Source organism: Scomber japonicus, chromosome 23, assembly GCF_027409825.1.
Source record: "Scomber japonicus isolate fScoJap1 chromosome 23, fScoJap1.pri, whole genome shotgun sequence".
Lineage (NCBI taxonomy): Eukaryota > Metazoa > Chordata > Actinopteri > Scombriformes > Scombridae > Scomber > Scomber japonicus.
Window position 1 is genome coordinate 19,622,563 of NC_070600.1, and position 18,988 is coordinate 19,641,550.

At 41.1% G+C, this 18,988-nt stretch overlaps 2 protein-coding genes across 2 annotated transcripts in view; one reads left to right on the forward strand and one right to left on the reverse strand.

Moving 5' to 3' along the window:
- The first annotated feature begins 2,750 nt into the window (after nucleotides 1–2,750).
- The window catches only part of nup37 (nucleoporin 37), a 29,190-nt gene continuing 12,952 nt past the window's right edge, over nucleotides 2,751–18,988 (forward strand). Inside the window, exons 1-2 of the mRNA XM_053314062.1 lie at nucleotides 2,751–4,127; nucleotides 5,995–6,136. Coding sequence (XP_053170037.1) covers nucleotides 3,840–4,127; nucleotides 5,995–6,136 — 430 coding nt within the window. The 5' untranslated portion in view covers nucleotides 2,751–3,839. The remainder of the gene's footprint in view (nucleotides 4,128–5,994; nucleotides 6,137–18,988) is intronic.
- parpbp (PARP1 binding protein) lies at nucleotides 6,420–18,703 on the reverse strand. Its single transcript, XM_053314060.1, has 11 exons — nucleotides 18,678–18,703; nucleotides 18,123–18,279; nucleotides 17,108–17,341; nucleotides 16,877–16,981; nucleotides 16,121–16,291; nucleotides 15,865–16,019; nucleotides 12,738–12,921; nucleotides 12,394–12,575; nucleotides 10,933–11,014; nucleotides 8,125–8,311; nucleotides 6,420–7,401 (listed from the first exon to the last, which is right to left on the reverse strand). Exons 2-11 carry the CDS (start codon nucleotides 18,270–18,272, stop codon nucleotides 7,067–7,069), a joined length of 1,785 nt encoding a protein of 594 aa, XP_053170035.1. The 5' UTR covers nucleotides 18,273–18,279; nucleotides 18,678–18,703; the 3' UTR covers nucleotides 6,420–7,066.

Below are 18,988 nucleotides of genomic sequence, written 5' to 3' on the forward strand. Positions count from 1 at the left end.
GCTCAGCAGATGGCAGAGATCAAAATGTGTAGCAGCAGGGAGGTTGGCAAGGTCTCAATCTTCCCGGCCATGCTGGATGTTATTTCATCCCTCTCAATGACTAATACAGAATCAATTATCTCACCCTAATGGTCCAATTGCAGTCTGCAAGCTTGCAAGATTTAGAGTTCAAATAAATCAGAGAGAAATTGTGTGCAGAGAGGCTTGGGCAGTGGCAGGTAACCAAGCCATAACAAATAAGCCAAGATACGGATATACAGTATCATCCTGTTGTAATTATTACAAAATGCAAAGCTCAGGATATCTTAAAAACGCTCTGTTTATCCTCTAACATGTGCTAATTTTGGATTTCATGGTGACTAAGAGAGTGGAACACAAAGATGTTTGAATAACCTCAAGAACCAGGATGGTTCTGGAAAGAACTCAATCCGTTCCCATTGATCTGCGTGTACTCAGGATTCAGTGCATCTAAGGACACACATTTTGGACTAAGCCCTGAAATACAATCTCTCCACACTCTTCAACTCCTCATCTTAAGCACACAATTGTCTTTTGAATGACCTTGTGGTCTGTTTTACTACTCTCACCAATTTTACTACTTATTCTACTGGTTGTTTTACAGGAAAAGTGGTTGTAAGGCTTCATCAGTCTTCAACCATTCATTTTTTCCCCCAATAGGACACACAGGATTTCACTTTTCTGGGTTTAACCTTTGCCTCTAATCCTGAATATTTTCATATAATACCGCAAAAGATCCATTCCTGGCCAATGATGAGTTGATCATGACAAATTTACAAGTAGTCTGGTGTCACATTTTTATTGTTATCGTGATCCAAGGCCAGATGTAAAAGGAAATAGAGGCACAAGGGTCCAGCAAGTGCACTGTTGAGCCTCACGCTACAATGGGAATATTAGGAGTTAGATTAAAGAATGTGAAAAAAAGTGTCTAAACCATTGGAGGAGATTCTCCCTCTTTCTCAATTTCAGTCGACAGTGGAAATTCACTGAGGCTTGATTATAGCAGGAGAGAGTGTTGGCTCAGCTGTGTGCTTTAAGAACCCATGATGTCAGAGCCTTATTTTCCTTGGAGAGACTCTCATCAGCTGCATTGTTCCAGGAAACCATGGTCTGTTCTCTGGGCAACCAAAGAATCCTGCCCAAATGCGGTCCCCCCATTTGCACCCGCATCTCTGCTGAATGCAGCACGCCGGCCTCTGGCACAACTCGAGTCCCTGCAGCACAAACACAGGGATACACACACACACTCATGCGTGGAGCATCGGGGCATCACATTTCCCTGGAACTAGCGCATCCTCTCTGCTGCGACACACACTGTGTTTGTTTTTCTGACTTTTTCTTTTTTCTTTTTTCTTTCTTTATTAGAAGAAGAGTGTCGGTGATGAAAGGCAGTGTGTTAATACAGGACGAGGAAATATTGTGTTGGCCCCCGGAGGATTATAAAACAATGCTGCTACTGATGTCATAGGGCCCTGACTTCTGAGGTCTCTTTACGCAGAAAGATGTAGGCGGTGTGACTGAAATACAGCACCAGCAACTGACAGGTGATGCAAGCAGCTTACAGAGCTGATGAAAAAACTACTCTGCAGCTTCCTCAAGTTGAAAATTTAAAACATGCATGGAGCCCCAGTAGGACCTGGAGGTAATTACGACTGCTTACAAACAAGACCAACTGTAAATCAGTGACAGCTCAGTCAGTAGTTCAGTAAACTTTACTGGCATCCATTGAAAATTTGACAAGCTGTGTTGTGGAAACTTCATTGAGTAAACATAAAGATTTGGTACATAATGTTCATGGATACCACCGAATCACATCTGGTCCTCATAAGATTATTTGACTCTTGGCTTTTTTGCTAATGTTCTTTGTTAGAGAATTATGGTAATGATTTCGTAGAAATTTAGACTAGGGAAAAATGAATGTCAGAGTTACCAGATAAAGACCTTCACCACAGCTCAGAGTTCGTTGGATCCTCTCAGTAAGTGCCAAGGAAGTTGATAGAGCCCAGAAGTGCTAGGTTGTGGTGGAGCTGCATATTTGCAGAGCATGCACTGTCCATATTAGTGCATTTGGTGAAAAATAATGCAACTCTTCAGGATCTCTTTTCTGCATACACTGGCTGTTGCAGAGATAAAGGAGAAGTCGGGAAAAGGGAGAGACAGATTATCAGAAAGAGCGAGAAAGGTTACAACAACAGAGCACGAAGCTCACAAGTTCAGTTGTGCTTCTGCTGGAACGGCCGTGCCCCTGTGGACAAGTTCAGTCCTTCAGTAGAAGTCCTCACCCTCCAACAATAATACTTACAAAATAAAGGCTGACCGCTCCAAGTAAAATCACTTCAGCTGGGTTCAATAGATATTATTCATGTCCCGTTTCTCCATCCTGTGCGCTACGGCTCCTGTGATGTTAATAAGGTAAGCCTTCAGAGCTGAGAAGGAGCCTACGAGGAGCTATGTCAATATAAAAGCCCTTTGGTTATGCTTGCCTTTTATCATCAGTTGATGATTGCCATCTTGGTTGTGGGTGCATGTCGATCAAACATCCTGAGGCCTTGATCACTGAGCTGTGGCGTATCATATTATTCTTTAAAGGAATGGTTCAACATTATGGAAAATACTCTTATTAACTTTAATATCTCTACTGTGTCTGCTATATGAAGCTAGAGCCTGCAGGCGACTAACCTAGCTTAGCGTGAAGACTGGAAGCAAGGGGAAATTCTACCAAAATCCACCTTTCAGCACCTCTAAAGCTAATTAATTAACATGTCATATCTCATTAATTACTTCCTGGGCATCTTCTGACCTTTTAAAGACCAAATAATATTGACATTTATTGACATTTTGAGAGGTATTATTCACTTTCTTGCCAAGAGGTAGATGAGAAGATTGACACCACTCTTGCAAGCAGTTAGCTTAGCATAACATAACCATAAGCAGGGGAAAACAGCTAGCTTGGCTCCTTTACTTTCATATTTTTCTAACTAAGTAACATGTTATATCTTGTTAGTATAATCCAAACAAAAACCTAAGTGTAAAAACAACATTTTGGGAGGATTACGTTCTGCACTTTTTCTTGGCCGAGCACAATAACTTCCAGGAGTCTTGGGTGGTTGCGTGATGACAAAACTCCAGGAAATTACAAACTAGATATAACCTGTTGATTAGTGAGCTTTGAAGGTACTGGAAGGTGGATTTTGTTAGCTTTGGGCAAGTTTCCCCTTGTTAGTCATCTTTATGCTAAGCTAAACTAACCCGCCGTTATTCTTTGTGTCGTCATTAGCCTCGTCAGTGGCTAGACTTTAGAGGTTTTATAACGTGCCCTGTGCCATGTGCAGCACATTGATGCCCATTCACAGAAAATGACTCATTATGAGAATTCAATAGGCGTCCGTCACACAACGCATTCGGTCTGTCCGGTCGCCTGCTGAGTTCAATTTAGCATGTGGATTTTGAGGGAAGGAATACTCAATTAATCCTCACCTCTTGTGAGCTTTTTTGACCCCACTGGAAGGAATTACAGCCCACCATGTCTCCTCTCTTTATATATTTGAATTCATCCCATCTTTAAAACAGACAAAATAGAGTCATTCACCTTTTTCTTTTCACCTATTAATGGAGTCATGTGGGTCACGGACATGTTTGCTCTGACCTTTAAACTTCGTGTGACCCTTTGGCTTGGATAACAGATGCATCCCTGCAGGATATGTGATGATTTTTTTTACACTTAACAATTTGAAGATGCAAGCAAAATCCCCTCTCCCTGACTATATAAGATGGCCGAGTGCTCAGTCACAACAGTCGTTAGCTGAGGGCAGTCCAGTTGTATGCCAAAGTTGTGTAGAGTAGAGCTAAATATTATAGATACCATGATCTCCATCTACTCTGTCCTGTTTACTCTAGTGCTGTTCTCTGAACTGAACCACTTGGTTACTGTAGCCATGCCTGCAAGCAAAATGGAAGACGGCGTAACAGAGCAAGACGGACTGGGTTTGATACTGGGTGACAAGCCCATGACTGAGCACGCTGTGGTTCCCCCCATGTACAGACGACACCTCGTGCTGGACAACAACATCAGCGATGACGACGGAAACCCAAAAATCATCATTGTCTCGGTAAGTGTCCCATCATCCAACGACAAAGGGTCAAAGGGTCAAAGGGTCTCGCTTTTAAGCCATTAATAAGGAGAATGTTTCAAATGCCAGCTTGTTAAAAAATCTCAGTTTTGGCCATGTATCCAAAGCCAAATGATATAGTGATTAGTTACAACTTTTTTTTATTAGAAAGTGTCTGGTGGTATCTAGCCATCTTTGAAATTTCTGCCACCACTCTAATAAAATGGAAGTAAATGGATTATAAATTGTAATATGGGCATTAATTCAAGAAAGAAACACTGCTGTAGGACCAAATTTTCCTATATAAATCAACACAAATATGTAAAAGGGTGTTGAGTCCTCATGAGCAAAAATCCCAATCAAAACCAGGATAGCACTCATATTAATTTACTTATGTATGTTTGTTTCGGGCAGATACCCAAACTGGCACTAATGATCTAGATAACACAAAGGCAACTATATAGCCAAGAAGAGTTGCCTATTGTAAACAAAAATGATCATTAAAAGAAGGAGCTTTCAACAACAAAACAAGTATCTCTGGACAAAATGTATTTATATTGCAAGAAAAGGTCAATGAGAAATCTTCAGTCGTGCCAGGAGGCATTAAAGTAAAACATTTAAGAGATGGATATCTCAAAACTTGGACAAACAAAGCCAATATTATCTACATGGCTAGATGCCACAATAGGTAACTAAGAAAATTGGTGTATAATTTGACATTGTGGGAAATAATTTGTTTTCTGGCAGAGTTAGAGGAGATCAACACTTCTTATATTGAAACCAAATAAGTTAAATATGAATCCATCAACAGCAGCTGTTTGACTGCGAACAAAATGGCGATAAAAGAAATTAAATCGTTATAATCTCTTTGTTCAATCCATACAAAAACCAAAGCGTAAAAGCTGTGATGTGCTCTCTTCCGGATGGCTTTTTCCAGTATTTATGCCAAGCTCAGCTAATTGGCAGCTGCCGTAAACTATACGCATCTAATTCTCCACCAGAGAGTGAGTAAAAATAGTTCCCAAATTGTTGAACTATTCCTTTAAAGTTGTTAGATTTGAACAAATTCATTCAATCCATTTTAAAGGCTATTTTGGTTATTATTTCGATTGTTTATTCAACCCAAATAAATGTCTGGCTTTTCTCCTTTTGCAGTTATTCAGCTTGTGCTATTCTGCCAAAGAGAGTCATGCGTCATAACTATTCATTGTATGAGATTTCTTTCTATCAACAACCTCATCTAACCATAGTTCAGAACAACAAAGGAGCACATTATCTCCATCCTGTGACTGAACATTTGACCCTTTTCAATTGGCCACCGTCCTCATATCTACTGTTAAGTCAATATTTCATACACATCTATGAAAATATTTTACAGCAGCGTTGGAAAACCGGGAAATACTATTAGCTGAAAAGGTCAAATGATCACAAGCCTATAAAGATTTATTGGAGTTACAGTGGGAAGAATGATGATATATCTGTTCTCCCTCAAACGTTTGGCTGAGATGTGTAAAGAGTTTATCTGGCGGCTGTGTCTCCTGTGTGTCATGAACATGGTGGTTATCTCTGCGGTAATGGGGAACAGGCAGCCATGATGGAGAGAACAAAGCCATCTGGGTGAACCCGGGCTCTGGAAGAAAACGGTGCCGCTGTGATATAGTAAAAAACGGGGAAACACATTTCTTCCATTTGGGGTTTCTGTGGCTTGGATCAGCTGTTAAACACGGTGATCCAACACCTGTGCTGCGAGAGAAAAAGATCATCTTTTAAAAAAGCTGCTTGCAACACGAGTTCAGATCCTGCAGTGTGTCTTTATGTGTGGTCTTTTTGGTGTCACATGTAATCATTGATCAATACTGTGTTTCAGGACATGAGGCTGAAAGGACACAGCGCTCGTGGACTGAACCCAGCCTTTACCCGGAGCCTGCCTCTGATCACAGACCGAAGCTCGAGCCACACTCCTGCCGAGTACAGTTTGAAAATAGACCGCAGAGACACCGATCTTGACAGTGAGTGCCTGCAAATCCATGTTTACGCATTAAGGTCAAGAAAATGTCGAATAAAAGCTTCCAGTTTAGATTTCTCCCAAGTGTATTACACATGACAATTTCCGATTTCACTGTCCTTATTCTTTCCCTCTCCTTCTAGTGCTGCGGTGTATGATAGGAAGAGTGTACCGACCCTGCTGGGAAGTATAAATGTTTTCCCTCCTTGCGGCCGCCCGCCTCCAAATGTTCTGTAAAATTTCTTCCTCATGTGTTACACTGAAATGCATTTCCTTGTAGAAAAAAAAAACACACACACAAGTGTGTAAAACAAAATAAAAGTTTATTAAAAGTGATTGATTGATGAGTGATTCAATTAAATTTCAAGAGCATAGTTGAAGCTTATATGCACCACATTTTCCATTCTGCTAAATGGGTAAAAAAAAAAAAAACTTAAACTGATGTGGAAATGATTAATTTCTTGGTCAAAATACAAGCGATTAATCAACAACAGTTTATGTCATGTTTCAAGCAAAAACGCCAAGTATCTGCTGGTTCCCGCCTCTCAAATGTGAAACAGCAGCTCCTCCCCGTTCTCTGTATTTTGGATATATTTAGATTTTGGGTGGTTGATCAAAACAGTTGACTTGGAGACATAACATGGGACTCTGGGAATTCACGAAGGATATTTTTCAACTTCCTCTTGACATTGTTTAGACCAATAATTAAAAAGGGATAGTACAACATTTTGTGAACCAATCTTTCCAAGATTCAGTTGATTAACAGTTAACTGATTAAGTAGAATAGAAATAATTAAAAAAATACTAGCTTTAGCCCCTAACTGGAACATTTATACACTATGTACACAGCAGTTTTTGCTACTGGGAGAAAACAGCTGAACAATACACAGCTGCTTCAACAGGAAGTCCATATACCGTCATGAAACCAGTGCGATCAGAGTCGGAAAAAGCTGGTTAACTTCCCCTGTCCGGCTATCAGTTTCTTCTTACTCACGCCCTTGCTGACATTCTTTGCAGGCATTTTATTTGGGACACTAGTGGGCTGTTTTTTCTCTGGAGGCTCATTTTCTGCTCCTTCATGTTGGTCAGAATCCACCTGCTTCCTCTTGTTGCCCTTGCTGCTGTGTGTCTGACTTTTGCCACTTTTCTTTCTGTTTCCCGGGCCTGCACCTCTATTCTGGGCATTTCCACTTCTTGCCCCGAGAACAGCCCCTTGTTGTGCACTGCTCTGCTCTCTCTGCTTTCTTGGACATTCAAAGGTTGATTTGGCTGAAAAGAGTGGAAAAAAAGGAAGTGAGACAACCTGCTAGAAAAATCAATCAATCAGTAGAGCATGGTGGGTAAGCTCAATTCAACAATGTCATTAACATCAAACATCAACAGATATTAGACACATGATTATCACAAAAGACAACATTAACAAATTACAGACAACATATGATTACTTTTTAACCCATAAGAAGAAGAATGAGATACAGAAACGAGTTACAGCGCCGCCATCTTGGCCCTTTTTTTCCCCCAAAGAAAAAAAGGGAAAAAGTTGTGACGAAGTTGCTGACGTTAGCTCAGAGTTTAAGCAGGCTGTGTGTTTATTCTATGAAACTGAAATTGAACATTTGTCATGTAACCTGATGGAGCACAGCCTGAATTCCCACAGAACAAAAGACAGAAGGGGAAATGGGCAAAAAGTCTGTGTGAGTGTGTGTGCTTTTTGGTTTTTACTACAGATGTGGGGGTGAGCAGGTTTTATAGAATGGGGATTCATTTAATGGCTGATGGTAAGTACCAGTCCCAGAGCTGGGACTGGGAAGGGTTCAAGGCTGGAGCTGAGAAGGTGTGCCTGGGCCTCGGTCCAGCTGTGTGGCGTCAGAGGAAACAGAAATCTATCCCAGCAGAAAAAAAAAAAACGCTGCACGGCTTGTGATAACATTTTGAGCTGTTCTCAGCACGCAGTGAAGTACATAAAGTAATGTGTTGAAAATTAATATGTACCTGTGGCTGTGTCCTCCTCCACCTCCTCCTCCTCCTCTTCCACACCTGGGGTGGTTTTGGGTTTGGGTGCTGGGTGCACACAGGTAGGGACCTGGCTGCTGCTGGGGAACTCCAGCACACGGTTGAGTGGCAGTTCTTCATCTTTGTATGTGCAGGCAAACTGGGATCGGATGACTCGTTCTCTAGCCTGGAATAAACAGGAAAAAACTTTTTACACAGTTGATATGACATAGTGACAAGGTTGTTGAGTATCAGTGACTCAAGGCAGGTGGCCAAGCTTTTTGGCTTTTACTTTGGACTTTTGAACCAAAACCCCCTCCACTAATTACAATTTCAAGACGTTCTTTCCCACTCCTGCATGTTTTCAAGTGCTCAAGAAAAGGGAAGGGAGTGCCAAATGACATTTGATTCACAGCCATGCTTGCACAGTGGTGCTTCGAGCCAAAATGTCATGCTCACAAAGACATGTTGATGTTTAGCAGGTATAATGTTAACCATGGTTACCAGCTTACTTTAGCGTTTTAGAACGTTAACATTTATTTATTAGCACTAAACACAAAGTACAGCTGAGGCTGGAATAAAAGTCAGACATCATCAAATTCATCCTGAGGGGAACATGAATGCCTGTACCAAATTTTATGAATAGAAGTTGAGACATTTTACTCAAAACCACAGATGTCAACCTCATGGTGGCGCTAGAGGGAAAGTCAAGAAGACAGTAGTTTTTATTGTATGGGGAGCATGAAAGTCTGTAAACCTAACCCATCTTATAGTTACTGAGATATTTCAACATTGACCAAAGTGGTAAACCAGCTGATCAACATACATCGTCATTCCTAGAAGCATCCTGCTTATGTGGCTATAAAGTTAAAATGTGTAGCACAATCAAGCAAAGTTTCCCTCTTATTTATGACAATTTGGCTATTTATTTCCCTAGCCATTGCTAAAGGTGTGCACAAAATACATAAATCCAAATGCACACTGGGTGTAGAAACAGGCTTCATTCTTATCACAGTTAAATGTCTCCAAAACAACAGCCTATCACCTCATCAAAAAGCCATATTGGACAGATAGTTGTAAAAAGTGAATGATACTGAAGACTTCAATCCAAGTCCTGGGGCACACAGATCCACAGCTTTCATCCACTGTTTGATCTACGCCTGCTTGGGATTATCACAATCCAAGGATTTCACCCTTCAGGCCAGTGGGCCACAGTAGGGAGGAGAAATCTGAGGGAAAAAATACAGCTAGCAAAGCTGGGTGGGTCTATAAAGCACAAAGGGATCAAAGCCTTTGTGCTTTTCAAAAGAACTTCTTAAAAGAGCACCTAAAACAACACTAAACCTAAGACTGAGGCACACTTCAATAATGAATCTAAAAATGTATGCTGCCCCGGTTGCATGCTAATAAAACATATCTGAAACGCCCCAGAAACAATGGGAGGGGATGGAAGAGTGAACACAGCCAAACTATGACTGACGGGGAACATCTAATCCAATTACAACAGGTGGGAGCCCAACGTGGCACCGTGTGGTTAGACAGCCTTCATTCCTCTGAGGAAAGCTGTCCTCAAATAACCTCTCTTGTACACTGCCTGACCCTCGCTGGAGACACCTGACCAAGACATTCCTGATAATACTTCCCAAAGCAGGTGCAAGCAATTTCTCAGATATTGTGTTCTCATATGCAGGTGATAGACGAGAGAACGGGTAACAGGTGTGCCTTATTACCATCAGAGAATGATGGAATCGCTCTGAAATAAATGTATATAGTATTATCATATAATCAAAAGTTGATAACATCACAGAAGAGCAACATTAAACTGGCATGAAAGAGTTTTTAGTTCAAGTTTTTTTTTTTCACTGCTGTTTGGATCATCTGTGGCACTGAGAGAAAGATTTGGAATTGTCCCAAAAGCAGAAACTAAATCTGTCCATTTCTGTGTGTGCCAGTTGACGTCAGTGCATGATGAAACTGCTGGAGAAGTCTGGGATAAAGTCATTCAGCAGACAACAGGAAACAATAACCTTTCAAGTTTCCCTTGCTAGTCGAGTTACGCGACTGATATGGCATCTTCAAAGTGAAATTGATGCAGAAAGCTTCCGCTCACCGAGTTCAGGAAGCGGTGAGCTGCCCAGGGACCATTACAGCGCACTCAAACAGGAAGGCAGCCAGATTGTGGGGAGCTAAAATGACATCTGCTAGCGCAATCAAATAAAGGAGCCATTTCAACAAAATGTGTTTAGCATACATGTTTCACAAGGAGTTCACACAGCGGAGCTACTTCATGTTAAAAGTGATCCAACCTTAAAATCTAAAGCTGGTTTCGTCAGTATTTTTTGGGGTGACTCAGCAGTTGTGGAGTGTATGTTATGATACCTGCAAGGAATCTGATGAAACAATCCTCATAGCACACAAACAGTCAAGTGTGTAGTCAAACTATTCAAAAATTAACATCCAGCAGAAGGAGAGTCTGCCAAAAATCAGTCCGATTGTCTCACTCTGACCCCAAAAGGCATTAAGGTAAAGTGACAAAACAGCTGAGCCAGGAAGGAAGGAAGAGATATCGATATCAGATATACATAATGCTTCATTGTGCACTGTAAGCAAATGGATCTGAGCCCTGACAATAGGATAACTTATCATCAGGATTGGTTAATGGTTTGAATCCCCTATGAATAAGTAGTTTTATGCCACGGATTTAAACAGCACACTCAAACCAACACTAAGAGCTAAAACACAGCTGTGCAAACGGGAACGGTGGAAGTCAGTTAAGATGTGAGCTTCAGCTAAGCAAATAAATGTTACCTTGGGTTTGAGCAGGTCTAGCCGGCTCTGGACTCGGTTCCTTAGGGGTTCTGGAGAACATCCAGTAGACACTTCAGGGGATCTGAGAGGCGAGCCACAATGAGAGGCAGAGACAAGAGGTTTATAAATTATAAAAAAGTGAGAAGGTTACATGGTCACACTTTACCAAGAAATCTGCCCACATTTTTCTTTTTTGTCTTTATTGCTGCTTCATATTTTCAACATGTGGGAGATGTTTTCACTAGACTGAGCCGATGTTGACCTTTTGCAACAAATTGGATACCAGCCATCAAATGTCATCCACCTCTGACAATAATATGCCCCCCTCCCCACCCCAACCACAGCCACTACCTTTTTTTTTTTGTAATTTTTATAATATTATCTTTATTTCAGATGTTTGACCAGAGAAATTATTTCAGTGTGGTGTGGGAGGAGTTTCCTCTGTATGGTTTCAGTGGAGAGTTGTAGTGTCCTGTGTTGGTCTAATATCTTTTTTAGGGGCTTTCCCACTCTGACTGAATCCCTGTGGTCATGAAGGTGGTCGAATCTAATACAAAGCTCTCTGGTGATGACTATTTCAATATAAAATACTAGCCATAACTTTTCAGATGTTACAGTCGACAGGGTGCACTGCCACATTTAGCATAAGGCCCCATGTTATAAAGATAGTACAATGCTGCAAAATTATAGTGTGGCACAAGAGGTGGTGGTAAAAGCAATATTGTTTCCACTCTGCATGCATTTCCTTATCTAATGTCCAACGTTAAGAAATCTGCAAGAGAACGACGGTGCAGATTTTGGTGCTGCAGTTGTGCTAGATCATCACATTTATATGAGAGATCATCGTTTTACTTATTAATCAAGCATCAGCAAATAGTGAAAAATGGACTTAAAATGTAAAAAAAATAAACAAAAAAATACAGAAATTGGCCATCTGAATTTCCTAAATCTTTATGTGACATATTCAAATAGCTTATTTTACTCCATCAAAAACCCAACAATATTTATTTTACAACTATTCATCCACATTTGAGGAGCTGACCCTACATAAAAAGGTCAGACGCCATCACAGTAATCAGGATTCATCATCTGGAAACCATGAAAGTCTGGTTAAGATTTGGTGCCAATCCACCCAGTTGTATTAGAGATATTTCATTGGATAAGTGAAAGCTTTGACCTGCTGGTGGCGCTACAGGAAGAGTTGGGCTCTCCAAAGTCAGTAGGGTTCATTCTATTGAGGATCATGAATGTCTGTTTAGTATTTGATCTAAATCTGTCCAATAGTTGTTGTGATATTTCATGCTGAACCCAAAGTGTAACCACTGCCCTCCCTCGAACCATGCTAGTGTGGCTAAAACTCTTGATAAAATATCACTGTGAGCCTTAAAATATATATAAACTGCCATATTAGAAACACAAAAGTAATTCAAGTCAAACCCCAGTTTGTACTGTATGACCAACCTGAACAACATTAGGACAGACGTCCCCTCAGTTCCACTGAGGACGGGCTGGTCCTCACCCAGCAGGTCTGCCTTGTTCTTACACAGAGGAGTCAAGGCTTCTTCATCCAGTAGCGCCATGAGAACCTTGATGGTGTCCCGACCTCCGAATGCAGTGGAGTGATTCACCACGTAAGCCTTTGGCTGGAGAGGAACAACACCACAACTTCAGTTAGTGCACTGTCAGCTCACACAGCTGAAAGTCAAAGTAGATGAAGTGGCTTCTCCATCAAAGTATAGACTTCACGAGACATGTGAAAGCCAAAACTTTAGCTCATTGGCTGGAGAGCAGAGGCTATACATTACCCTGGCAGGGCTTATCCCCGTCCTGCCTTCATTAGCAGTCTGAATCTGGATCTGGTGGATCTGGCAGATCCTCTCCTTCAGCTCCTTTGCAGTCTCTTCAGCTGCAGCACACACTGGATCCCCACTCGTGCGTCCCTTCACCAGCGCTGACCTGATGGCGGTCACCAGCCTGGCTCCACAGACACTGAGAATTAAGCACAGTGTCGATCACAATGACATCTGCTGGGAGAGCTGTATTGTTTTGTAGGTAGAGGGAAAACTTGTTTTGGAGAAGAATTGACTCTTTCTTCTGCTGAATGCACAAACACACGCACACACGTTTTCATCTGGATGGAATTAATAGTGTTCAAGAGTTCAGCCAATATTTGCCAACATGAATAACTCTCTCCTAAAACTGAAAACCAAGAAAAGCCAGGGCCTTACTCTGAATGCCTTCAAAAGATATACTGCAGCTTCACTTTCAATTAATTGGACACTGACTTTAAGGGCTCAGAGTAATTGTTTCGGTGTTAACATCCAGTTGAGCTTTATTTCACTGTAACGCAGCTTTGCCAATGTTAACAGTTATGAAGCAGAAAATATGCTCCAAATCCCTGTTAAAGTCACCCTGGGCACTGTCACTGCACTCACCGATGGACTGTCAGCAGAAAACTCCAGGATTTTTTTCCCCCTTTATAGTTTTGGGGGAGATTTTTGTCCATGCTCACACATTGTGTTGCACTGCGTGTCCAAAAATCATAGCAACACATCACTTCTGTACATTTCTAAACAGGCATGTGCATTAAAGCATGTTAGACAACGATCGCAGTAAGGTGGAGAGGCGGTGGTCTAACCCTGACCCAGCTCTGATGTGAGGGAGCGGGGCTCAGTAACAGAATCATTTGGGAAAACAGATGTTCTCTGAACAAGGGGCCCTGAACTCTCCATAGTAGGTGTTTGTATGAGGAAATACAGTACTCCACTGAGAGCGTAAAGGCACAGACTGTTGAAAGACACGTGTTGGCCGAGTTCATCAGAGTCTCATCAGCCTGCGTGAACTGAGAACTCTCAGAAGAGCAGTGAGAACCCAATCCACTACTACACAAACATCACAATGTGTTGTTATGGCTCGACCGAGAGGAGCTAGAGTCGCTACTGGGACTGCTACAAAGGGTGCCTTCAACAGCTTCACCTTCACGCTCGACCCCTCTCATGATTGAATGGCTAAATCATTTCTGATAACCACTTCTGTTGTGGTGCCAAAAGGCTTCCATGTCCAAAATAATCTGTAATGGTATGGAGAATGATCTGTGGAGCTCCAGATTTGATGATAATTCATCAAAGTAAGCACACCAGACAGGGAACACGTTATTTCACAAAGACAGGCTTTGATGTAGCGAAGATGAACATGCTTTAGCAATTCAAATGTTATCACGAGAAGAAGTTTAGATGGGAGTCATTACAGGGTTTTGAAGGAAATAATAAGCTGCAGTGAGACAGGTGGATTTTATGATCACAGGTGTGATTCCAGTGCTCCGGCTGTAAAATATGCCACCGGTATCAGTTCAGCTTTCTGGATTTAAATCAAATTAATGAAAACTGAATGGACCACCACCAGAAACTGAGGAGAGGAAACTGAATTATTTAGCCTGAATTTGAATTGCAGGAAGACGTGAAGCAAATCCCATTCAATAATAAATTATGAGATTCATTGTATTTGACTTCAGTCCCTGCCAGATACTGAAGCATGCTCAACTATTCTGGGAATCTCTGTATGATTTCTCTGGAGATGGAATACGATTACATGAGATTAAGACTATAATCAATTAAATGCAGCAGTTTTTTCATGATGTATTATTTGAAATGGAAAACATCATCACATTGTCAGTCTTGTGTTGTTTAGGATTATCTACTTTAAACTAGTGATTTATGCTTGATTTAAGAATATTAGAAACGGGGGGGGGGGGGGGGTTCGACTGCGACCAATAAGCCGTTTCAGAAAGTGTAAAGACTACAATCCACCTAATCTTGACATGTTTAAATTGATAATTAGCCATAAATGGAGAAAATTACATTTAAGACAAAAACCATTGCAGTACTGTATGTCAGTTTGGTTACTTTCAGATGCATATTGTAATTCTCAGTGATTTTTAACTGGACCACAGACAGGAATATTGCAACAGCTCTAAGTGGCTTGATGGTCTCCTGCACCAGGCATCGCGTCACTAGAACAAACCAGTCCTGATTAGTTCCTAGAAGTCTCCATGCCGTGTGGTGGTCCAAATATGCCGTCTAATCTTTTTTGGCTCTCAGATGCAATATTATATTACAAAGTAGGTTCCCGGACACCGAAAAAAAAAGTTACAGTAAAAAACACTAACAGTATACTGTGAATCCACCAGCAGTAATTTCAATCAGAAGGGTGCTTTTAGTGTCAGTTAGGATCATCTTAATTTGTTTTTGGACATTTTTTGGAAGGAAAGGAATAACAACTAAAAGCTACAGTCTTGTAAGCGTGTTGTATTCCTGTAATACTTTTACTTTTTTTGTCTGTATGGTAAATATGAAGCTAAAGCCAACAGAGGATTAGCATAAAGACTGGAAGTGGAGAAAACTGCTAACCTGCCTCTGACAAACAAGATATAAGAGGTTAAATCTTGTTAAGTTTAGCTGGTAGGAGCATTTTTTAAAACTTTGGACAGAGCCAAGCCAGCTTCATGCTTCTTGTCCTCATGCTAAGCTAAGCTAAGCTAAGCTAAACTAAACTAATCAGCTGTTGCTGTCGTTTCATTCTTAACAGACAGATATGAGAGTGCTATTCTTATCCAACCCTTGGCAAGAGCATGTATTACTTAAAATGTGAATCTATTAATTTAATGTATAATGGCTTGAAAATCTAAGTCATTTGAGTTTTGAGTCATTCAGTACTTCTCGCTTAGTCTAATATTTGAGCTGCAACTCTGTGACACTTTTACTCAATTCAAATTTGACTGGAATCCATTGGGAATTTACAGCTTAGCTCTAACGGGAGCACATTCATGCCTCCCAACTTTTACAGCTGATTCTGTCACAAGCAGGGAGGCATTACCTCAAAAGCAACAGAAAGACAGGGAGCAAGTGGAAGCCTGGATTACACTGTATTGTGTACCTTGGGTCAGGAATCTCCCCCAGTATTTCCTCCAGGTTGTCTAGAAACTGGACAAAGTCAGACAGGCCTTTGACATGTTTCCTCAGTGGGTCAGACTGAGCTGGAGCGTAGCCCTTCCCTCCGAGCTGGATGGCCCTCACAAAAGATGTCACAGCCTGCAAATGCACCAAGTCAGAGTTTTGGTTTTCATGTTATGTAAAGAGCGAATACATCATCACTAAAGCCTCAAGGAATGCCTAGTGTGGATGTTTCTTACCAAGAAGAGGGAAGTATTGTTGTTAAGTGCAGCATGCTTTACGTCTGTAAATGTCTGTCGTCCGAGTTCACGACTAGGGACGTCTAGAGTCAGCGCCACGGCCATGTCGTTCTTGGAGTTCACGAGCAAAGTCAGATAGGAGCAGAAAACCCTTCTCACTGCCATTTTCACCTATTGATGAAAGACAGAATACACAGTCATTTTGGGTTAGAGGCTGAAAACAAACCTTTGGCTTGATGCCAGTCCAGGTTGTGTTTATCAACCACCAAAAAAGGGACAGTAGCTTTACTGCCTGAGTAACAGCAGCTGACAGCTCGTATTAAACTCCAAAAAAAAAAAATTACGTCACCCTTAGCTGGTAGTGTAGCAGCAGCGAGCCTCCACTAAAAACTCATAAATTTGCAAGTGACAGAGAAAAGTGGAGAAAAGAGACTGTTACAGAAGCTCTTGGCCAGCCACACATTGTGTTGTGTTTTAAACATCTGCCCGGTAATTGAATTCACATTGCACTCTTAAATCCAAGTGATATGATCTAGAGTTCCTGTCAATAAGAGCAGGGTGGATTCCAGAGAGGAATTAAGTATGCTGAATTCTGGAGAAGTCAATGCATGGATTATTGCCAGCAGGAGAAAATGCATTTCATATTACAACAAAAACTTTTATATGAGGAAAAAGGGCGAGAGAGGGCGATTCTTGTGGTCATTTATGCATATATTGCACCTTTTATTAGTGCATGAAAGAGTATAAAAGCAGTACCTGTGAGCTGCAGGGCCTGTCTGTAGTAGATGGTGTTGACGGGACTGAGGGGTCAGCTACTTCTAACATCTCCGTGTTGCCTGATAAGAATTCAAACAGCTGGATCTTGGCAAAAGAATACAAAAAACATAATCAGAGAGATAAATTAATCGGCCTTATCTCTAACTCAGTAGCCAATCTGATCTACCACAATCAACATAATCAGTCTGATTTCAACCAGCTCCGACTCACCTGGCTCACAGGCTCGTCTGAGTCCGAGTCTACTCTCAGCTGTTTATACATGGAGAGGATATCAACCAGGTCCACAGTGTTGGAGCGCTTGAGGAAGGATTCGTATGCTTCCAGGATGAGATCATAGTTCTCCGGGCGTGCAGAGCTGGGGGGTGGCAGGTGAAGTTTGTGTAACAGTAAGTGTTTCCAGGCCATCAGGACATCACTCAGAGCCACTTTGAACTCTCCGCTTTGCTGTCACAGGAAGAGAGAAAACAGTGAAAGCAGCAGCCATAATTACCGACGGCCTGGAACCAATCAGTTCAAAAGCAGAAAGACCTTCTCCTACAAAAATGGGCCATGAGCGGACTCAGCCGGAAATCTGCGGTAATGTCATCAGTTATAGACGTGATGACAGTCAGCCTGATGGTTCAATTGAAATGATGATGATGATGTGGATTGGGCTCATACACACGGGGCAGATTACTTACAGCAAGTACATCGGAGAACACTGACATTGTTATTCTTCTTTCATTGAAAAGTACTTTCACTTACTCGTTTATTTACTGACAATAACCTCAATTAAATTAAATTATTAGCCTACACAAATGTACACTTCATACTGAATATGCCTTCAAAATTTAGATGATAAAAGGTTATAAATTACCCCCACACAGGTACTGTATGACTACTTTAAGCATATGCCACCAGAAATGTGTTTTGGATTTACAGTATGTAACAACAACAAAAAAAAGGAAAAGAAAGTAGAGTTTATTTTTTATCCAGAAGCCATTGGACTGAAAATTCACAGTCCAAGAAATGTTTAAGTTGACCTTGTGTGTAGATTAATAAATGCACTTTGTGATATAATGGGGCTCTTGGTGTTGGATATTGTTGGTCAACTAGGGATTGGCATCTCTCTTTTTTCCAGATTGTTTTTTGAGTGTGGATGAATTGTACATATTGGTGTTTTCAAACTCTCAGATTGGCCCTTGAGGGTTGAGTAAAAGGATTTTGAACCGAACTGAACTGTTACCTGTTTATTTACTTCTGCCATGGCCAGCTGCAGCACCATCAGCATGCTATCAGCTCCATGAATGGTGGTCCTCTCTGACTGTAAAATCCTGTGGCACTCTCTCCTGAAGGTTTTCACCATCTGCTTTAGATGATCTCCTGAAGTCTCCATTGTTAGCCTTATAACAACACACACACACACAAAACAACACTTCAATTGAAACTTGTGCAAAATGTGGATTACTGTCTTAAAGATAAACATGTGAAATCACTTAAGTCTAGAGTAGATTTCTCTTTTACTTGAGTGCATCAGGCAAAAGGCAAATTAACTCTGAAGGGGCAAAAATAAAGTGAGGTAAAAACAAAGTACAAACGTAATCTGTGACCGGGGTGCAAAGATTTATGGTCTAATCGTCTTGAAAAGAGTCCTGGGTGGCACATAACTTTAATTCAACATTAATTTATTCCATTTAACAGCGTATATTTACGTCACTCCCGACCACATGCATAAATATACGACTTTGCTAAGTGTATCGATGTAATAAATCACAAACAATGTTGATTAAACGATGCAAACCTCTAATTTTTGTAGTCGGCTCCAACAACAACAACACACGTCCACGACGGATAGCAGCTGTTTTGAATTTTTAAATTGCCCGTGACGTCCACCGCCTCTCGACCAATCAGCTTGAAATAAATGAGATAAGCCAGACGGTGGGAGGCGTCCTTGAACACACGATAGTTCTCTTAAATCAAACATTGTTTTTACATTTCTGAACGCTAGCATTAATTATTTGACTTAATTAAAACTGTTTACTTTAAATTACATGCAGACCCACTGCGAAAAAGGCGATTTTGTCTTACACGTTGGACGCAGCAACCCCTTCA

Bases quoted from the DNA above. Each gene is read 5' to 3' on its own strand.
- parpbp (XM_053314060.1), bottom strand. From the start codon at position 18,272: ATGGAGACTTCAGGAGATCATCTAAAGCAGATGGTGAAAACCTTCAGG. The intron at 17,342-18,122 runs GTAACAGTTCAG...TTCCTGTGACAG, and splicing joins TGGCAGAAGTAAATAAACAG to CAAAGCGGAGAGTTCAAAGT. The intron at 16,292-16,876 runs GTACTGCTTTTA...TTTCATCAATAG, and splicing joins ACAGGCCCTGCAGCTCACAG to GTGAAAATGGCAGTGAGAAG.